The sequence below is a fragment of the Malaclemys terrapin genome, chromosome 18 (genome assembly GCF_027887155.1).
Source record: "Malaclemys terrapin pileata isolate rMalTer1 chromosome 18, rMalTer1.hap1, whole genome shotgun sequence".
In the NCBI taxonomy this organism is placed as follows: domain Eukaryota; kingdom Metazoa; phylum Chordata; order Testudines; family Emydidae; genus Malaclemys; species Malaclemys terrapin.
Genome location: NC_071522.1, coordinates 22,369,869 through 22,389,729, shown reverse-complemented (window position 1 = coordinate 22,389,729; position 19,861 = coordinate 22,369,869). Strand labels below are relative to the sequence as shown.

The following is a 19,861-nucleotide window of genomic DNA, read 5'->3' as shown; positions in this document are numbered from 1 at the left end:
CTGGGGGGTAGGACCCCTAAGGGAGTCGTGAGGATATTACATGGGGGATCGTGAACTTTCAGCCTCCATCCCAAACCCTGCTTTGCCTCCAGCATTTATAATGGTGTTAAATATATTAAAAAGTGTTTTTAATTTATATGGGGGGGTCGCACCCAGAGGCTTGCTCTGTGAAAGGGGTCACCAGTACAAAAGTTTGAGAACCACTGCAGTACACCACACTGCCTGTCACTGTATCAAATCTATGCACTTAGGTCAACGGTCAATTTCAGCTAATAAATCCTCGCCACCCTTTTAAGAGGATTTGAGAACTACATGTAATAAAGCAATAGAAATGCAAAGCATTAAAACACAGGTTCAGTAGCTTAACAGTAATGTGGCCTAGGGCGTTAGACACTAGCTGTGGAACCAGGAGAGCAAAGTTCTAATCTTGGTCTGATGCTTAATCTGCTAAAATGTATGGTTTGTGTTCGGAGTGGTGAAGGCCAGCTGTAGGGTGCATGCAGGGATCACTTAGCTACATTTGTTTAGCTTGTCAGCTGTGTTTTGAATGAGGCAGGGTTCTGCAGGAGCCAAAATGAGCTTAGCTGGCACCACCCACCTCTTTATTTCAATAATTTGGTGACACAGCCCATTAATTTAACCCTTTAAAAACTTCCTTCATTTACTTTACAAAATATGAGAAAATTGTGTGTGCTTACATAGGCAGTGTAGGATTTGTTACCCAGACCTAAAAAGTATGATCTAAGATCTAAAACTAAGACTTTGTAATTACATTGGGCCAGAATTTGATCCCTTTCTTAGCCTTAGTGTCTTACTCTATATGAAATCCTTTGGGTATGAATGAGTCTCCTCTGGAGTAAGGTGCTACTCAGAGCATGTAGGGCTTCATGGTCTACCTCATAGTGGTTTTCTTCAATGGTAGAGCTCAAGGTTATTATGCCTGTTTTCCTGCTGGCCTGATTACAGAGATTTGAAACGGCATAAGATACACCTCTACCCCGATATAATGCTGTCCTCGGGAGCCAAAAAATCTCACCGTGTTATAGGTGAAACCGCATTATATCGAACTTGCTTTGATCCGCCAGAGTGCGCAGCCCCGCCGCCCCGGAGCGCTGCTTTACCGCATTATATCCAAATTCATGTTATATCAAGCCGCGTTATATCAGGATAGAGGTGTACTGTGGGCTAGTGGATAAGATGTGGGTCGACCACCTTAAAGGTCAGGGCGGTCACAAGCTGTACCTCAAATCTCCTCTGTAGCTTTCAGCAAGTCATTAAAATGTTGGTTTTCTTACTATCCCAACTGATAAATGCCCATTCCTTTGAGACGAGGGCTGTGCTGGCAGGGCATGGAGGAAGAAGTCATTTTGCCACATCTTAGCATTTAATTTCACTTTTGAAATGTAACCCTGGCTGATTTTTGCAGATTAACAAAAATATTCTCTCATCACTTGTGTCCCCTGCGCATCAGTTCCATTGACAGAGACTCCTATTTAGTATTCAAATAATAGCAATTTCTTAAACATGTTTATTCTTCTTGCCTTTAAAAATTGCCTTTGTCTTGAACCATATTCAGAATCTGCCTGTGTTTTAAATGTAATGGTACACTATGATTTTATTGGGCAGAGTGAGGGAGACAGAAATATTTGATACTTTGATACTACATGATTTAGGAGCACAAGTCCCATTGACTTTCATTAGGAGTTGTGCTCCTAAGTCACTTGGGCACTATTGAAAATTTCATCCAAAAATACTAGTGTACATTTTAGTTGTAAACTCTTCAGGGCAGGGACTTTCAGACTGTGGTCTGTATAATGCACAGCACAATGGGGCCCCGATCTCATGAGGCCTTTAGACTTTACTGTAACCACTAATTAATAACACTTTTATCAGATTTTTCAGAATTTTTTTGAGTGAGAGACTTACCCTCAACATGTGGAAACAGGAGGAGTTATTCTTTTTAGGGGTGCCAGGATAGGTCAAAATTGGTCTGATAACGGGATAGGGGTTGCAATGTAAATAATAAAATAACACACAACTGCAGAGTCAGAACCCTGTTGTTCTAGCTCCAACCACTTAAGAGCATAAGAACAGCCATACAGGGCAGACCAAAGGTCCATCTAACCCAGTACCCTGTCTTCCGACAGTGGCCAATGCCAGGTGCCCCAGAGGGAATGAACAGAACAGGCAATCATCAAGTGATCCATCCCCTGTTGCCCATTCCCAGCTTCTGGCAAACAGAGGCTAGGCCTAGGGACATCATCCCTGCCAATCCTGGTTAATAACCATTAATGGACCTATCCTCCGTGAATTTATCTAGTTCTTTTTTGAACCCTGTTATAGTCTTGGCCTTCACAACATCCTGTGGCAAAAAGTTCCACAGGTTAACTGTGCTGTGTGTGTGTGTGTGTGTGTGAAGAAATACTTCCTTATGTTTGTTTTAAAGCTGCTGCCTATTACTTTCATTTGGTGGCCCCTAGTTCTTGTGTTATGAGAAGAAGTAAATAACACTTCCTTATTTACTTTCTCCACACTAATCATGATTTTATAGACCTCTATCATATCCCCCTTAGTCATCTCTTTTCAAGATGAAAAGTCCCAGTCTTATTAATCTCTCCTCATATGGAAACTGTTCCATACCGCTAATAATTTTTGTTGCCCTTTTCTGAACCTTTTCCAATTCTAATTGAGCTAAAGGAAGATCTCTTTAGCTGTTGCCTATAGGAATATCCTTACGTTCAATCTAATCTGTGACCAGCCAATAAAGGGCAACAGGATCCCAAATATACAGTGCCCAATCTTGTAATCATATAAACCAATGGCAAAAAAAGCTTCAGCTAATACCAGCAAAAGCAAGATTGAGATGAAAATTATCCACAACAAAAATCATTAATAACTTTGGTTAATTACAACCTATTTTAATCAAATTTAGTAACTGAACAAGTTCAAAAGGCGATTTAACAATACGGACAATTTGAAGGGCCAAAAACCAACCCATTTCTGAGCTAGAGGGAGACGAGCATTAATCCAGTCATATTTAAAACAATGGAATGGTTTAAGCGACTAATTGTTTTCAAAACTTGCAGAAACATTTTCCTTTGCCTTCAGAGTAAGGCTATGTCTACACTAGCACTTTTGTCCGTCAGGAGTGTGAAAAAAGTGCCCCTCATAGCATGACCAAATGTCCCAATTTTATAGGGAGAGTCCTGATTTTTGGGTCTTTTTCTTATATAGGCTCCTATTACCCCCCACTCCCTGTCCTGATTTTTCACGTTTGCTGTCTGGTCATCCTAGCCCCTCAGAGTGACATGAGTTTCACTGACAAAAGCACCGGTGTGGACAGTGGTATGTTGGTGGGAGATGCTTTCCTGACGACATAGCTACCATGGCACAGAGCGGCTACGTGGGAGACACTTACAGCAGCGCAGCTGAGCTGCTGTAAGGTCTGTAGTGTAGACATAGCCTAAATGTGGCAATTTTCAAGCCAAATCAAATTTCCAAACAAAAGGAGCCTAGGATCACAACAAAAATGACAAGATCATGAAAGGGAAGAAGCCCAGGTGAAGTGCTTGCTGGTTGTGGGAAGTGCAGTTCGTCCATGGTGAAGAGATCTGCCTATTGTTTGGCTCAGTTTTTCCTATGTTGGAATAGATTTTTTTTAAATACAATGTTGCTACATATCCTAGAATATCAGGGTTGGAAGGGGCCTCAAGAGGTCATCTAGTCCAACCCCCTGCTCAAAGCAGGACCAATCCCCAAACAGATTTTTGCCCTAGATCCCTAACTGGTCCCCTCAAGGCTTGAACTCATAACCCTGGGTTTAGCAGGACCAATGCTCAAACCACTCTCTCCTGCAATAACAAGACCCCCATTTTGCAGAGGATGAAACAACAGCAGTGAAAGGGGCAATTGACTCAGCTGAGGGCACCCAGCAGGCCATCCAGTGCACTTAGACCCCCTTGACCAAGAACCAGAGAGGTCTACATTTATGAGTCTGGCACCAAGAGTTTGGTTTAAAAACCATGAATTTAAAGCTAGATAAATAAACACATCTTGCTTTTTTGTTTTGTGTCTTTTTTTTTTATTTGCCTTTGGCTCCTGCACAGTGCGGGGTCCCGTTCTCAGGCTTCTCTCTGCAAGAGCGTCTCATGGAATCACCTGACTCCAGGCGCTGGTGCCTGCAGAAAACCAGCAGGAGACTGGCAGCCCCACGCCAGTGCCTGGGGTGGGCAAGGCGTGCTGCTTGGGCACCATGGCTGGGCGTGGGGGGCCCAGCAGAGCCAGGGCCGCGGGTGCCCGCCTCAGTGGGGGGCCAGCCTGGCTCAGCCCCCCCAGGGCCAAGGAGCTGCCGGGCTAGGACCAGCACGGGCGGGGGCGGGGCCTGGTGCGGGGGGGCGGGGCTAGTCGGCTGCGCTGCGCAGGGGCTGGCGGAGGCGAGGCGGTCCCGGGCCGGGGGGGGGGGGGTCAGGCCCCCTAGAGCCAGCAGCGCCCTCTACAGCCTCGGCGCATCTCAGCCCCCCGGGCCAGGCGCTACCCCTTTAAGGGGGGGAGGGGGCGGGTTCCGTTTGTGGAGACAAAGCCGGGCGCGCGGCCTCTCCGTGGTACCCGGATGGATATGAAGGGGACGCGCTCCCATTGGCCGGCGAGGGAAGGAGGCGGGGCTAGTAACGGGGCCACAAAATGGAGTCTCGCTCCCCTCCGCTTATATAACGTGACCTTTCACCCTACGCGCTCTGCAGCCTAAATTGTCCGCTAAGTGGGCGGGGCTAGCCGAGTAGACAGGCGCGCCACATGGCCACTAGAATGTGCCTGTCCCAGAGGGCGACCAATCGGGCGGTGCCGTAGGCGGGAAGGGCCGGCCTGGCGGTAATAGCAGGTTAGGGTGCGCGCGCAGCGCTTCTGCCGGCCGCTCGCTCGGGAGGGGGGAGGGGAATCTCCCGCCATTTTTCAATCCTCCCGCCCGGGTCCTACCGCTGCCGGGAGCCGCCAGGCCCAGCCGGGGCCACTTCGCTTCCCGTCATGGCGCCGCTCCTGGGCCGCAAGCCCTTCCCGCTGGCCAAGCCGCTGCCGCCGGGGGAGGCGGGCGAGAGATTCATCGTCCCTCACACGCAGGAGGCCTTCCGCACCCGCGAGTATCCGCCCGGCCCGTGGGGCCTGAGGGAGGGGGCCGGGGCGGGGCGGTTCCGAGGGGACAGTGGCCGTGCCGGCTCCGGCCGGCTGCCGGCCCCTTCCGCTGGCCCCGGTACCGGGCGGGGTGGGACCGAGCGGCCGCTGCCCGGGCTGGGCGTAGGGCTGCTGGCGCTGGCCCGCGGCTGCCAGGCGCTCCCGGTTGGGCCGGGGCAGGAGCGGGCGCCAAAGCGCCCCGGGGGCCGGCCGCTGCCCCGCGTGGCTCCGCGCCCCTCTGGGGGGAGGGGCAGCGCCCGGGCCCGCGGCTGCGTCGGGGCCCCCTGGGCTCGCTGAGCCGGTGACAGCGCTCCGAGGCCCGGCGCTGTCACTCCCCGTGGAGCCCGGGCGCCTCGCACAGCGGCCGGCGAGAGCTGCTGGTCGGGAAACATGGGCCGGGGGGGCCCGGGAGGGGGGGGGGTCTCCCGGCCGGCCCTGGCCGCCTCGCAGGTTACTGCTGTCCAGCTCCTGCCCCGGCCGCCTGGCCCCGCCGTGCAGCCTCGCACCGAAAGTAAACTAGTCCGTTCCCGGTTGGGTTCTAGCCGATGTCTGGTCCCCGATGCTGCGTGATTGTGGCAGATGCTTTGCACGAGAGTTTAACTCCTAGCTTACACGTCCGATGAGACACCCCAAACGTTTCTGTTAGTTTGTCACTTCTTCCGAGTTCCACCGAAGCTGCTCTATAACTCCATGTTTCCTAGATTATTGACTGTGTGGCTTCCTGGGCAAGAAATAGGGCGTCAGGCTCCAAAATCTGATGAAGTGACTGAATACTTAAATTCATATGCGTAGTCTAGTAGTAAATGCTGATGGTTTGCGAAAACGTGCTTGTGTCTCAGGATAGTCTTGTAAAATCAGTTTCGTTTTATGATTTTTACTTTTGTAAAATAAAGGGAATTTGGGGGGGGAGGGAGAAAGAACCCAAGTGTAAGGGTTAATTTGATAAAGGATAGTTTAAGAATCTCTGACATACATGCTTGCTGCTTAAACACTTGAAATGGTGAATATGTTAAGAAAACTAGTCTTGCTAAATCTTAGGCCCGAGAACATTGCACATTGTTTTGTAGCCTACATCGTAGGAACTTGTGACTATAACTCTTTTTGAGGACAGATAACTATTAGATTTAACCCATTTTAATTCTTCTTGAGTATTGGCCCTCCCTTGCATATAAGGGCAGGTCTACACTTAAAATGCTGCTGTGGCACTTAAGTGAAGATACTCCTACATTGAGGGGAGAGCTTCTCCCATCAGTGTAGTTAATCCATGTCTGTGAGAAGCAGTAGCTAGGTCGATGAGAGAAGATCTCCCGCCGACATAGCATTGTCTACACTGGGAGCAAGATGGATATAACTACAGAGGTGTAGATTTTTCACATCCCTGGGTGATGTGGACTTGGCCTAAGTGTTTGTAGGATCAGAGCCAGAGTAGAAGGTTAGTGAACCCTGCATGACAAACTTATACCCCAACTTAAGACATGGCAAAATAGTTTGTATAACAAGAGAATGAGGCAGACAAGAACACATAAGCCAGGAGTCTATACAGGTATAAAGGTTTGAGTGTCTTAGTATAAATATTAATGAGATAAATATCAGAAGCTCCAACTGACCATATATGTAATAGTTGTCAATAGGCCTCAGTTTACTCTAGGCATTGGAGCAGAATTGGGAAGGGATTTAAAGGACCAACTTATGCAAGAAATACATTTGCTAAATAAGTGGTGGTGTGGAAAACATAGCTCTTTTGGGGAAAAATTAAGAAACAGGCAACGGAAGTTGCTTGTCTGCAGTGGATTCTTTTTTCTCTATATATACAATTTGAAAGCCCTCTGGGATTCTCCTGTATGAAAGGTAGGTTATAAGTTCGTGGTATTGTAGCATAATAATCAGTGTTCATCGCTTCTTGGAGGGATGAAGTGGGTTGTAGGCAAATCAAATACAATCATAGGAGATGGACCAGTAATTCTGTGCAGAGGACTTAATGTCTACGTAGATAGGAGTGTGGGTGTGGTTTTTGTTTGTTTGTTTGTTTTTTTAATGGGCTGTAACTCTGCAAACTACTGGCCCTGGAGTACAAGAAGTGGGATGGAAACCGCAAGGAGAACTTAGATTGTGGAGGAAATGTATAAATGTCTATAATGTGCGAGAGATCTTGGCAGCCTGTGAGACAAAGGGTCTCCAGAACTTATAAAGACTCTTGCATTAGAAAATGTTCTGTTACTGCACTAGGAAGTGCAACCAGGTAATGCCCATAGGAAGGATTGGGTAGGCAACCTATGGCACACATGCCAAAGGCAGCACGCGAGCTAATTTTCAGTGGCACTCAGGCTGCCCGGATCCTGGCCACCGGTCCAGGGGCTCTGCATTTTAATTTAATTTTAAATGAAGCTTCTTAAACATTTTAAAAACCTTATTTACCTTACATACAAGAATAGTTTAGTTATATATTATAGACTTATAGAGAGAGAGAGAGCGTCTAAAAACGTTAAAGTGTATTACTGGCACGCAAAACCTTAAATCAGAGTGAATAAATGAAGACTCGGCACACCGCTTCTGAAAGATTGCCGACCCCTGATGTAGCCTTTGAGAAGGAAGTGTGAAGGGAGATTCAGACAGGTATTACTAAAAGAAGAACAGGAGTACTTGTGGCACCTTAGAGACTAACAAATGTGTTAGTCTCTAAGGTGCCACAAGTACTCCTGTTCTTCTTTAACAGACTAACACGGCTGTTACTCTGAAACTAGGTATTACTAATGCATTCAATACAATGAAATGGTGTTGGGGTGCCTTAATTCACTGTGAATGTTCATTTTAAATCATTTAAGTCTGAATAAACCTACAGTTCATGTGACTGACATCTTAGATGTTGTGGGATATGAAATATTGAAAGGAGCTTAGAAAAGCAGCAAGATTGGGGCTTGGAGGCTTTATTGACTATTACAATTTCAATATACAGCAGGGTGGATTGACTTTAATTTCTGGTTTTAATCATGTTTTCAATCAGTAAGCAGTAAACCTTGAGTTAAACCATTTTATTTTAATTGTTACACATTTGTACTTATTTATTTTCCTAAAAAAAGTTGCTTTTTATTAGTTGGTTACTATTAAAACATGTCGATTTGCAACTAAATATAGTCTTTACACTAAATTTGGTCCTTCCTTTTTGCAAGGAGGATATACTAAATTGATGCACATTTATTTAAGCAGTTCTGTAACATAAGGTACATTTATTCAGATTCTTAATTTTTACATTTTTTATATTAGAAAATGGTGAATAATGTACTTTACTTTTTTACTTGTGGTTTATATCAAACTCTATTTGGTTGGGAATTCCAAAGCGATTAAAAATACTGAAAAAAAAAAAAAAAACTACCTTAAATGTGCTGGATACAGAAGAAAAATTTTACTCAAAACATGTTTTCTGTTTGAAACTGATTTATTAAGAAAAGAAAGTATTATCTGCAGTTAGTGAATTAAACTTACTGTTTCTTGTCAGCATGCCCTTCAGATTTTAAAAGAAGAACAGGAGTACTTGTGGCACCTTAGAGACTAACAAATTTATTAGAGCATAAGCTTTCGTGGACTACAGCCCACTTCTTCGGATGCATCCGAAGAAGTGGGCTGTAGTCCACGAAAGCTTATGCTCTAATAAATTTGTTAGTCTCTAAGGTGCCACAAGTACTCCTGTTCTTCTTTTTGCGGATACAGACTAACACGGCTGCTACTCTGATACCTTCAGATTTTAGAACTAGTAGATCTCACTCTCTTACACCTAGTTTTCATTCATAGTTTGGAAGTGTGCATTTTCAGTTTACTATTGTTTTTTAAGAACTAATCATTTAATTGAACTAGCTGAATAAACTGCAGCGATGAAAATATTCTCTGCTCCTGCAGAACCAGCTACTGCTGTCAAAAGCACTTCAACAAACTTTGGTTCCAGGTGCTTAGCCAGTGGCCTTCACTAGTTCAGTGGTTTGACTTTCATTAAGTTGTTGGAAGTAAACATACACCACTACTAGTTTGTTTAATTTAAATTATTTTAACAGATTATAATACATTTATGCTTTAACACTGGTTGTCATAATTTCAAATTTTAAATAGGTTTAATTTTAAAAATAAGCTTGTATTAAAATTTAAATAAAAAAATCTGATTTAAATACAAACATTTTTAATTATATTTGTATGCACCTTGATATGTATGTGTTAGTTAATTAGTAAGGGGATGTGAGGTATATGTCTTCAAATGGTTGAAGGGTGTAATTGCCAAGGAAAAAGAGGAATTGTTTACTGTCGAGAGGCGAGGGGAGTGGCCGGGTGAAGAGTCTCTGGGTTTTCATCCTAAAGCTGCTTTCAAGTCAATCAGGCTCCAAGACATTTAGACCTTCTCTTCCCTAGGAAAAAAGGTGTGTAAGGGCATGTCTTCACTGGCAACATTAAAACGTTGCCCCAACAGTGCTTTAATGTGGCTGTGTAGTCGCGGCAGCTCTCCCTGTGCTATAAAAAAAACCACCTTCACGAGGGGAGTAGCTTCCAGTGCTGGTGCATTGTCTACACTGCTACTTTACAGCGCTGAAACTTGCAGCGCTTAGGGGGAGGGGCTGTTTTTTCACACCCCGAGCGAGAAAGTTACAGTGCTGTAAAGTGGCAGTGTAGACAAGGCCTTAGTTAAGAACAAAGGTGTCAGTTAAGAACCCACCGTTTTCCCTAGTGAAGACAACCTTCAACACTTTCCTCTGTGTTGTGTAGGTTCTTGTACTGAATCCATCAACACGATGTAAAGTGGAATCTGGTGGCACCTGAAAGACTAAGATTTATTTGGGCATAAGCTTTCAGTGGTAAAAAACCCACTTCTTCATGTAAGAAGTGTTTTTTTGTTTTGTGTTTTGTTTTTTTACCCACAAAAGCTTATGCCCAAATAAATCTGTTAGTCTTTAAGGTGCCACCGGACTCCTCATTGTTTTTGTGGATACAGACTAACACGGCTACCCCTCTGATGATGGAAAGTGAAATTCTTTGGATTTTGTCTAAGGGTTAACTGTAGGTCATACTTACTAAAATACGGCAGTTAAGGCTCTCTGCGGGAAAGTATGAAAGGTGGCAAACCGTGGTGAGCTCAACTTCCATATGGGCAGGGACACAGGAAGTATCTAGAGAGCAGAGTGGGTGGAGGGATGGACTGGTCAGTGGAGCTTGAATACTTATTTGGACTTTGGGCTTATTTGCAGCTGTGCATGGCTGCCCTCCACCACCAAATCCCCTTAAAGCCTTTTTAGAGGAAAAACACCCTGCCGAGTCCACTGCATGCTAGATGAAACCTTAGCCTTCTGGTCTGTGACTTGGGGAATGAGCCTTGTTAATTGTGTGGCTCTGGAGAGAGGTGGGATGAATCACTTGGCAAAGCCAGAAATACTCTTCTGCACAGGTTGGCTAATGGGTCTACCCAGAATCAGGTAACATTTACTTTACATCACATGTCACTTGGCTTTATGCAGCATGCACATGGGAAGGGAACAGTCTGCAATACGTTTTCCTAATTCAGGAATCTGATATCCTGTCAAAAAGACAAACTTTGCCTTGTGTGGCCCAAGTGTCTCTTTCCCAGTGTGTAGGGTGGCTAGCTTGTGACTTCTTTAGAGATGTATTTCATTTACACCGATTGTGGTTTGGAAGAATGCAACTGGTATGCACTGTGCAAAACACACAGTTTGAGACTCTACTTAATGGACCTGAGAATGAGGGAAGGAATGCTGAAATCGAAAATGGCCTGTCCTTAAGCAACAGAGGGTACTGTGGCACCTTTAAGACTAACAGAAGTATTGGGAGCATAAGCTTTCGTGGGTAAGAACCTCACTTCTTCTGAGGTAAGAACCAATACTTCTGTTAGTCTTAAAGGTGCCACAGGACCCTCTGTTGCTTTTTACAGATTCAGACTAACACGGCTACCCCTCTGATACTTGTCCTTAAGCAGTGTAATTTGAAAGCAGTGGTGTTTTTCCCCAAAAATAAAGCTTGCTGCTCTCTTATTTGTCTCCTTTTGTTTAGTATGTGTTCTAAGGCAATGAGCTAGGTCTGAAAGAGTTCAGTATCTCCTACTTTGGAGTAGCACAGAAAATGGTAGAGCGAGAGGTTTCACAAAAGGGAAATGCCTTGCAGATGGGCGAAGGACAGACTTTCAGATCTTTGCATGTGGGTGTCCAGAAAGTTAAAATATGGTTGGAAAATAGTATTATAGGCAGCACCAAAACAGTATTGCATCATACTGAAGAGACTCTTAGTCATATGAACTTTGTCACCCTTGTGGCAAATTATTTTTAAAGCCAAGACCTAAAATAAAAAAGCATGTTAAACACTGTAGTTAGGACAAATGTGACAGTGTCATCATCAGGCTAAGAATCAGTTTGTTATAAGTACATTAACCATATTTATGATCAGTGATTGCTTTCTTGGTGGTTAATGCAAATGGAAGTAATTCAAAGATGATTCTCAAACTGTTGCCTAGTTGATACTACTTGTAGGGATATTAATGGCTTCCCAACAATGACAAAGCTGCTTTAATCAGTCTTGTATGTGTTAGGTTGATTTTTTTTTAAGATTAAGCATTCTTAGAAGCATTCTTCTTTAGAAAAGATTCTTTGTTTTAGCACAATTTAGTCTTCCAGGTTTTAACACCTGAGTACTCTTTAGTGTCTTACCTAAATGTGAGAGATTGTCCATTGCTAAAATGGTGTTCATCTGTTAAATTGAACTTACATGTTATCCATAGATATTTTTGCAAGTCTATCAGTAGCTGATCTGGAATTTTTTTTATTAATGCATCTTCAAGGCTCATGGAAATTGCAACCACCAACTCAGTGCTGTTGTTGGAGAAGCTATTTGGTTATAACAGCAAGACAGTCCTGAATCTGATCTGTCAGGTGGCTTGAAATTAGAAAGATTGGATCTCTTTCCAATTTGAATGGAAAGAACTAAATAGAACTTGCACACCTGAGTGGTTTAACATATAGTAATCTCTATAATAGCATCCTGTTTTTCTGGGTTCAGTCCCTGAATCACGAAATACTATCTAGTCTGTATGCTTCCTAGCACTGTTGTGTAGGAGCTGGGAGACACAAAAAGCAGGGTAGCATTTGTGAACATGAACCTGGAATACTAGTTAAAGAATGTGGCCAGAGGTCAGCATTGATGGGCGCTGACCAGCTGTAGTTGGAGTTGAGTTGCATTTGGGTGACAGAGCTGGACTGGAATGGGGAGGCACCCTCTGGATTGTAGACTGGTGAGTTGTTATACCTACTGGCTTTAAAATTATACTCTAAAAGTATAGAATTTTTATACACTGGGATTATGCTTCTTTTTCCATGAATGCAAGGAAAAAATGTGTACAGAAAACCTGGAGGTGTGGGAAATAGTGTTAGAAATGTGTTAGTTCCAGCTAAGACAAGGCATTTATGTGCTCTCTTTCGGACTGGCCACAGAAGGAGCTGAGTCTGTCTTCAGGGACAGAACAAAGGCCCAGCATGTTGTGTGGCAGCAAAGCAGACCCTTAACTATCTTCCCCAGCCACAGATGTAGCACACAGTCTACCAATTTTGCAAACATTTAATAACTTTTAGACATCAAAGATGTGTCTTCTGTTACCATTTGTTAAACATTATGTTAAATATTTAACAAAAAAGGGCACCCTCTCCTACTGTTTTCTCTGGCAATTCTATGTGCTAGTGTAACTGAACACTTGGCATTCAAATATTGTCTGTATTTGGTCAGTGTGTGGGTGGTGTGTTTATGGGGTGGGGGATGACTCCCAAAAGACAGTTGGGACAACTGTTGCTTGCATGTTTGGGATTCAGTCTACACTGAGAGCCGGGATTGTCAGTGCCTCTAAAGAGAAATGATTTTGGCACTTTTCATTCTTGCTAAAAAGTTGTAGGTAGGGCTTTAGTTCAGGTAGGGCTTTAGTTCAGTAGGTAGTGCTTTGTCAAGTTTATTGCTGAAATGGTTGGTAGTGGCTGTAAATGCAAGTAGGAATCTTAGTTTCACAATTAGCTCTCTCTGCCTAGTATCTCTAGAGAGCTGGTTAAAATAACATCTTCGACAACCTGTGTACTTGATGCAGTATCAGAAGTTTTTTCTTGTCAGGGTTCACTGCAAAAAATAATCTGTGAAGGATATCTCCTGTAAGTGAAAGCAAAGATCAAGTTCTGGAACTTGAAAGTTAGTGATTCCATCTAACATACTAAACAGGTATTTAAAAGGAAAACCAGGGCACAGTGAATGCTTCTGTACACTTAATACTGGTGCAAAGATTGGGAATGCCAGAAGCCTTTTTTTTTTAAATACAGGTTTTTTTATCATCAACACATGCTTCTGGGGGAGGGGAATGTCTAACACTTTGGCTAGTGGCAACCTTCTCTAAAGATGACCTATTCCCAGTTTAGTCTCTTGCATGACATTAGTTGCTGTGGATACAAATACAATACCTACTTGCCACATGCATCATATCACTTGTGGCTCAGTTTTCTCCAGCTGGAATAGTGTGAAGGGGACCCACAAAGACTGGGATTAATAGTTGTATGTCTTTCCTTCTTAACCAGACTCTGTGGAAAAATGTAATGCTAGTATGAGTAGCCCAAGGCTTAGTTTAACTGAGACACACTAACTGTAGTTACCATAATATCCTAGAAGTAATTTCCAGCACCGAATAGCACTGCCTTCCACGGGAGCATAAGAGTGAGAGATCCTTCACAGGAAGGGTTGTAAACTACTCGGTTAGCCAAACTGTGTTTATTCCTCTGTCACTACAGTGATACATAGTTATTGTAAGTGTGCTTTACCTTCCATGCTTGGTGTTTTATTGCAACTCTGTTTCCAAGGTAAAGACGCTTTTCCTTGCCTCTCCTCTACTTTTTGCCCCCTTAATTCCCAGTGTTTAATGACCAAAAAAACCTGCAATTTGAGGCTGGTGTTGATATATGAAGAAGCTAATATTAAAGTTCAGCTGAACAGAAAGGAACCAATTCTACTAACTTAACAAATTGCTTGTTTTGGGAATTCAAGGAACTTGCCATGCAGTAATTTAATCTCTAATAAACTGTCTTTAATTCTGGAATTTACAAGTACAGGATGGAGTAAGAACCTTGTCTATATTGATTTCCTTTTAATCACATTGTTGCGCATTAGTGCAGATGCTCTTTATGCTATTTTTCAAACACAAGCGCTCCAGTTTTAAGTTAAATTTAGAATAGTGTGTACATACAGAAGCTAAGGTTTGGCTCTGCAGAACTGCAGCATAATATTGTCTCCTAGTCTAGTCCAATGGAAAGGGCTATTTAGTACTTTGGTTTTGCTGTCTGCTCCCTGAATCCTGTTTTCCTGAGCTGCTGCTCCTACAGAGAGTACGAGGCACGGCTAGAGAGATACAACGAACGAATATGGACGTGCAAAAGCACAGGAAGCAGCCAGCTGACGCACAAAGAAGCTTGGGAGGAGGAGCAGGAAGTTGCTGAGCTGTAAGTAACCGTGCAGAAGTTGGTATGCATCTCTCTTTAGGGTTTGGGGGCAGGAGGGCTGCCTTTAGAATGCTAGGTGGCTGCTAGTTACACAGTTGTGATGAGTTCCTTAGTACTTTGTAAGATTGAAGAAATTTGGCTCCAAATTTGACATACTAATGCAGCTTAATCTGTAATGTTCTTTTCACAGAATAACTCGGAGTACAACATTTGGCATATATGTCAAAACTACCTGTATCTTTCTGTAATTTCTCCTGTTCCACTCATTGCTGAAGGAGAGAAAAAACAAAAGCACCTCAGTAGTGTGACTTTTACTGGTTTCCACATAATGATGGTGTGCATACCAGCTAACTCCGCGGCGGCAGTTGTTGTTTTTTCCAGATCTGTGCGGGTATCCACCAGTAAACTGGTGCCATTAAATTCAGTAGTATTTTGGAATAAGGTATTAGCGATCTGTTCCACTTGAAACAAACTGCAAAAAAGCAAAATTGCAAGGATAGTTTTGCCAAGCTCTCTTTTCCCTACCAGTTGGCCTACCCCCTTTTGTCAGTCTCACAGAGTGGCCAGAACTTTGGTTTATATCCAATGTAAAACTTGCCATGATGAAGGAACCTTTCTAAGGGCAAGTCCTTGATTGAACTAATTAGGTATCTTCTTCCTTAATTGCTGTACCCAATGAAAGTAAGGGAGTTGAACACCTAACAAAGGACATTTCTTTCTCCGTTTTACATACTGGCAACTTTGGCTTTGCTCTTTCACTAAAGATGAACTGTTACCACCTATTTAGTGTGTGTTTATAGATTAAATCTGTCTTGGATATTGCTTCTGCTGTGTTTACTGGAGAGGGAATTCATCATTTTGATTGGAATAAGAGGGGATAGTCCATGTCCTAGAGAGGAATTGCCTGCAACATTTTTCTTGTCCAATTAAATTGCTCCCTTTAAAAACTACTTCCCAACTGTGCAAGGTGCCAGAATCCTTAGACCGAGATATAGTTGTCTTTGATCTCTCCCCAGCTAATGCTCTTCAGTATGAGGGAAATCTATGTTGCTGGTTCTGTAATTGCATAATCTTGAAGTAGCTGAGTCAGTGGATCGCTTGCCTAGCTTTGCTGTCTTACTCTGATGCAGTGATACAGGATTAGCTAACTGCTCCTGTTTTTCTGAAAGTTTTCAGTTACATAAATGAGAGAATGTCGTAATTCAGGTTAGATACAGATTTTTATATTTGTCTTAAACCAAATAGACATTCAGTAAAATGTCTCTTAGAGACCAGTCTCCACGTTGACTGAGAATTATAATAAAAATTTTATGCAGCTGCAGATTTAAAACTTAAAGCATTGATCTGAATGTACAAGTTTAGTCAGCCTTCGTCATGAGGGATCCACTGGTTAGTAATCCTAGAATAGCTACAAATGAGGACTCGGTCAGCAAGAGCTATCTTAAATCTAAGAAACAAGAAAACTTTTGATAGGGTGAAGTGGAGTTTTTCTTTCACTAAACAAACTTGAATTTGGTGCTTTCATTCAATTTTTTTTTATTATTATTTTTTTAAGGGAGTGTATGGTGAGAATTCAAACTGACAAACCTGCTCTGATTTAGGAAGTGACCAGGCAAGCTTTCCCCCATCCTTCTAATTCAGTGGTTCTCAAACTTTTTTTGTACTGGTGATCCCTTTTACACAGCAAGCCTTGGAATGCCCCCCTTATAAATTAAAAACACTTTTTTTATATTTAACACTATTTTAAACTGATATTTTGTGTTTGTTAATATCACTTTTCACAGCAGACTTACTAGTGCAGACTTCACAGCAGACTTGCTAGCTAGATGGGCGGCACGTACTCACAACCCCCACATAATAACCTTGCGACCCCCTGAGGGATTGTGACCCCCAGTTTGAGAACCCCTGTTCTAATTAATCATCCTTCACACAACTACATCAGTGGAACACACATTTGCATAGACTAAAATACTGCACAATAATTTATTTAAGTAAGTCCTACTTACTGCATTATAAGACATATACAAATATTTTAACAGTATAAACTTAATATGGGAGAAAATGCCAAACTTCAGTTGGGATTGCAATACTCCTGAAGGGAAAACTCATCTTAAAATTAAAAGGTGAAAAGTAGGCCTGTCAATTAATCGCAGTTAACTCACACGGTTAACTAAAAAAATTAATCGCGATGAATCGCACTGTTAAACAATAGAAACCAATTGAAATTGATTAAATTTTTTGGATGTCTTTTCTACATTTTCAAATATATTGATTTCTATTACAACACAGAATACAGAGTGTACAGTGCTCAATGTATATTATTTTTATTACAAATATTTGCACTGTAAAAATGATAAACAAAAGAAATAGTATTTTTCAATTCACCTCATACAAGTATTGTAGTGACATCCCTTTATCCTGAAAGTGTAACTTACAAATGCAGATATTTGTTACCTCACTGCTCTCAGAAACAAAACAATGTAAAACTTTAGAGCCTACAAGTCCACTCAATCTTATTTTTTGTTCACCCAGTCGCTCAGACAAACGAGTTTGTTCACATTTACAGGAGATGCTGCTGCCTGCTTCTTATTTACAATCTCACCTGAAAGTGAGAACAGGCGTTCGCATGGCACTTTTGTAGCCAGCGTTGCAAGGTATTTACGTGCCAGATATGCTAAACATTCGTATGCCCCTTCATGTTTTGGCCACCATTCCAGAGGACATGCTTCCATGCTGATGAAGCTCGTTAGAAAGTAATGCGTTAATACAATTTGTGACTGAACTTCTTGGGGGAGAACTGTATGTCTTCGGCTCTGTTTTACCCGCATTCTGCCATATATTTCATGTTATAGCAGTCTCGGATGATGACCCCGCACATGTTTGTTTTAAGAACACTTTCACTGCAGATTTGACAAAACACAAAGAAGATACCAATGTGAGATTTCTAAAAATAGCTACCGCACTTGACCGAAGGTTTAAGAATCAGAAGTGCCTTCCAAAATCTGAGAGTGACGAGGTGTGGAGCATGCTTTCAGAAGTCTTAAAAGAGCAACACTCCTATGCGGAAATTATAGAACCCAAACCACCAAAAAAGAAAATCAACCTTCTGCTGGTGGCATCTGATCAGATGATGAAAATGAACATGCGTCAGTCTGCACTGCTTTATATCGTTACGAGCAGAACACATCAGCATGGACGCATATCCTATGGAATGGCGGTTGAAGATGGAGGGACATATGAATCTTTAGCGCATCTGGCACGTAAATATCTTGTGACGCCAGCTACAACGGTGCCATGCGAACGTTTCTTCTCACTTTTAGGTGACGTTGTAAACAAGAAGTGGGCAGCATTATCTCCTGTAAATTATAACCAAACTTGTTTGTCTGAGCGATTGGCTGGACAAGAAGTAGGACTGAGTGGACATGTAGGCTCTAAAGTTTTACATTTTTATTTTTCAATACAGTTATTTTTTACACTTAATTCTACATTTGTAAGTTCAACTTTCATGATAGAGATTGCACTACAATACTTGTCTGAGGTGAATTGAAAAATACTATTTTTTACAGTGCAAATATTTTGTAATCAAAAATAAAACAAGCACTGTACACTTTGTATTCTGTGTTGTAATTGAAATCAATATATTTGAAAATGTAGAAAACATCCAAAAATATTTAAATAAATGGTATTCCATTATTTAATAATGTGATTAATCGAGATTAATTTTTTTAATCGCTTGACAGCCCTAGTGAAAAGATAATTGAGTGTTCATGTGTCTCATAACTGAGTTACATAAATTAAATTATACACCTCTCCTGGATAGAATACAAAATAACCTGAAGAAAGATTGGTTCCTCTAGGCACTACTGCAGTAGAAATGTTTAAGAATAAAAAATATGGAACTTATTTTTCTGGATATGTATTATATTAAAAAAATCTTTTGCCATGTTTTTGGGTCAGTAACACAGGCAGGGTTTGTTTGGTGTGTAGGCAACACTTTGTAGGGAGATGGCAATTGCCAGAAAGATAAGCACTGCTAGCATGGCCCTGTTGCACAGATGTGCTTTGTATTTCTTGTGGGTACAGAAGTGAATTTATATTGGTGACCGTATGAACATTTATTTTTTCTTGTGATAAATCCCACTCTGACCGCTTGCATTATTATTTATTCTAATGTGGTGTCACCTTGAAAGTGTTTAATTCACTGTCAAAATGCTCTCAGTGGCATGAACTGGCAGAACATGTTGCATTTCATATTTTGTTAGCTGGGTGATGTAAACTTTTCACATCCTTGTTCAGTTTGAAGGAGGAATTTCCCACCTGGTATGAGAAACTAGTACTGGAAATGGTCCACCACAATACTATCTCCTTGGAGAAGCTTGTAGATGCAGCCTGGCTAGAGATCATGACCAAATATGCAGTGGACGAAGAGTGTGACTTTGAGGTGAGGCTCTAGTTTCAAATACTTGCCATGCTTCTGCTTAATGCTGCTATCCTCAGAGAGGTAAGAGGAGGTCACAAACATTTTCCCCTCCAGTCTTCATGACTGTCTAAATTTGGTGCAGAATGGTAGGACTCTCACCTCTTTGTGGAATTCCCTTGATAATGCCTATTGCCAAAGCAGTAGTGTGGAAACCTGTTTCTTAAGCAGAGGCTAACATGGTATTGTCAGAAGATGGGAGTGGCTTGGGCAAAGGAGACTTATGTCATGCCTAGCAGAAGAAGAGGTTCACATCTAACTGCTCTTCTGACTGACACACACACACACACACACACACACACACACACACACACACACACACACACACACACTCTGTTCCCAATAGGAATAGCAGAGTGTAACTGACACCGCTTGAACTAGTTCAGCGGTGGGCAAACTTTTTTGCCCGAGGGCCACATCTGGGTATGGAAATTGTATGGTGGGCCATGAATGCTCACAAAATTGGGGGTTGGGTTTGGGATGGGGTGAGGGCTCCGGCTGGGGATGAGGGGTTGGGGGTCCAGGAGGGTGCTCCAGGCTGGGACTGAGGGGTTTGGAGGGCGGGAGAGGGATCAGGTCTGGGGCAGGGATGCAGACTCCAGGCAGCGCTTACCGCTGCTTCTGGGAGCTGCTTGAGATATGTCCCCCTACCGGCCCCCTGGCTGCCCCTACGCGTAGAAGTCGGAGAGGGGACATGCTGCTGCTGCTTCTGGGCACGCTC

At 42.7% G+C, this 19,861-nt stretch overlaps 1 protein-coding gene across 1 annotated transcript in view; it reads left to right on the top strand.

Moving 5' to 3' along the window:
* Positions 1 to 4,699: 4,699 nt before the first annotated feature.
* Positions 4,700 to 19,861, top strand: part of BAZ1B (bromodomain adjacent to zinc finger domain 1B) — a 78,455-nt gene continuing 63,293 nt past the window's right edge. The window contains exons 1-3 of the mRNA XM_054008153.1: positions 4,700 to 5,132; positions 14,547 to 14,663; positions 18,960 to 19,104. Of these exons, the coding sequence (XP_053864128.1) occupies positions 5,020 to 5,132; positions 14,547 to 14,663; positions 18,960 to 19,104 (375 nt within the window). The 5' untranslated portion in view covers positions 4,700 to 5,019. The remainder of the gene's footprint in view (positions 5,133 to 14,546; positions 14,664 to 18,959; positions 19,105 to 19,861) is intronic.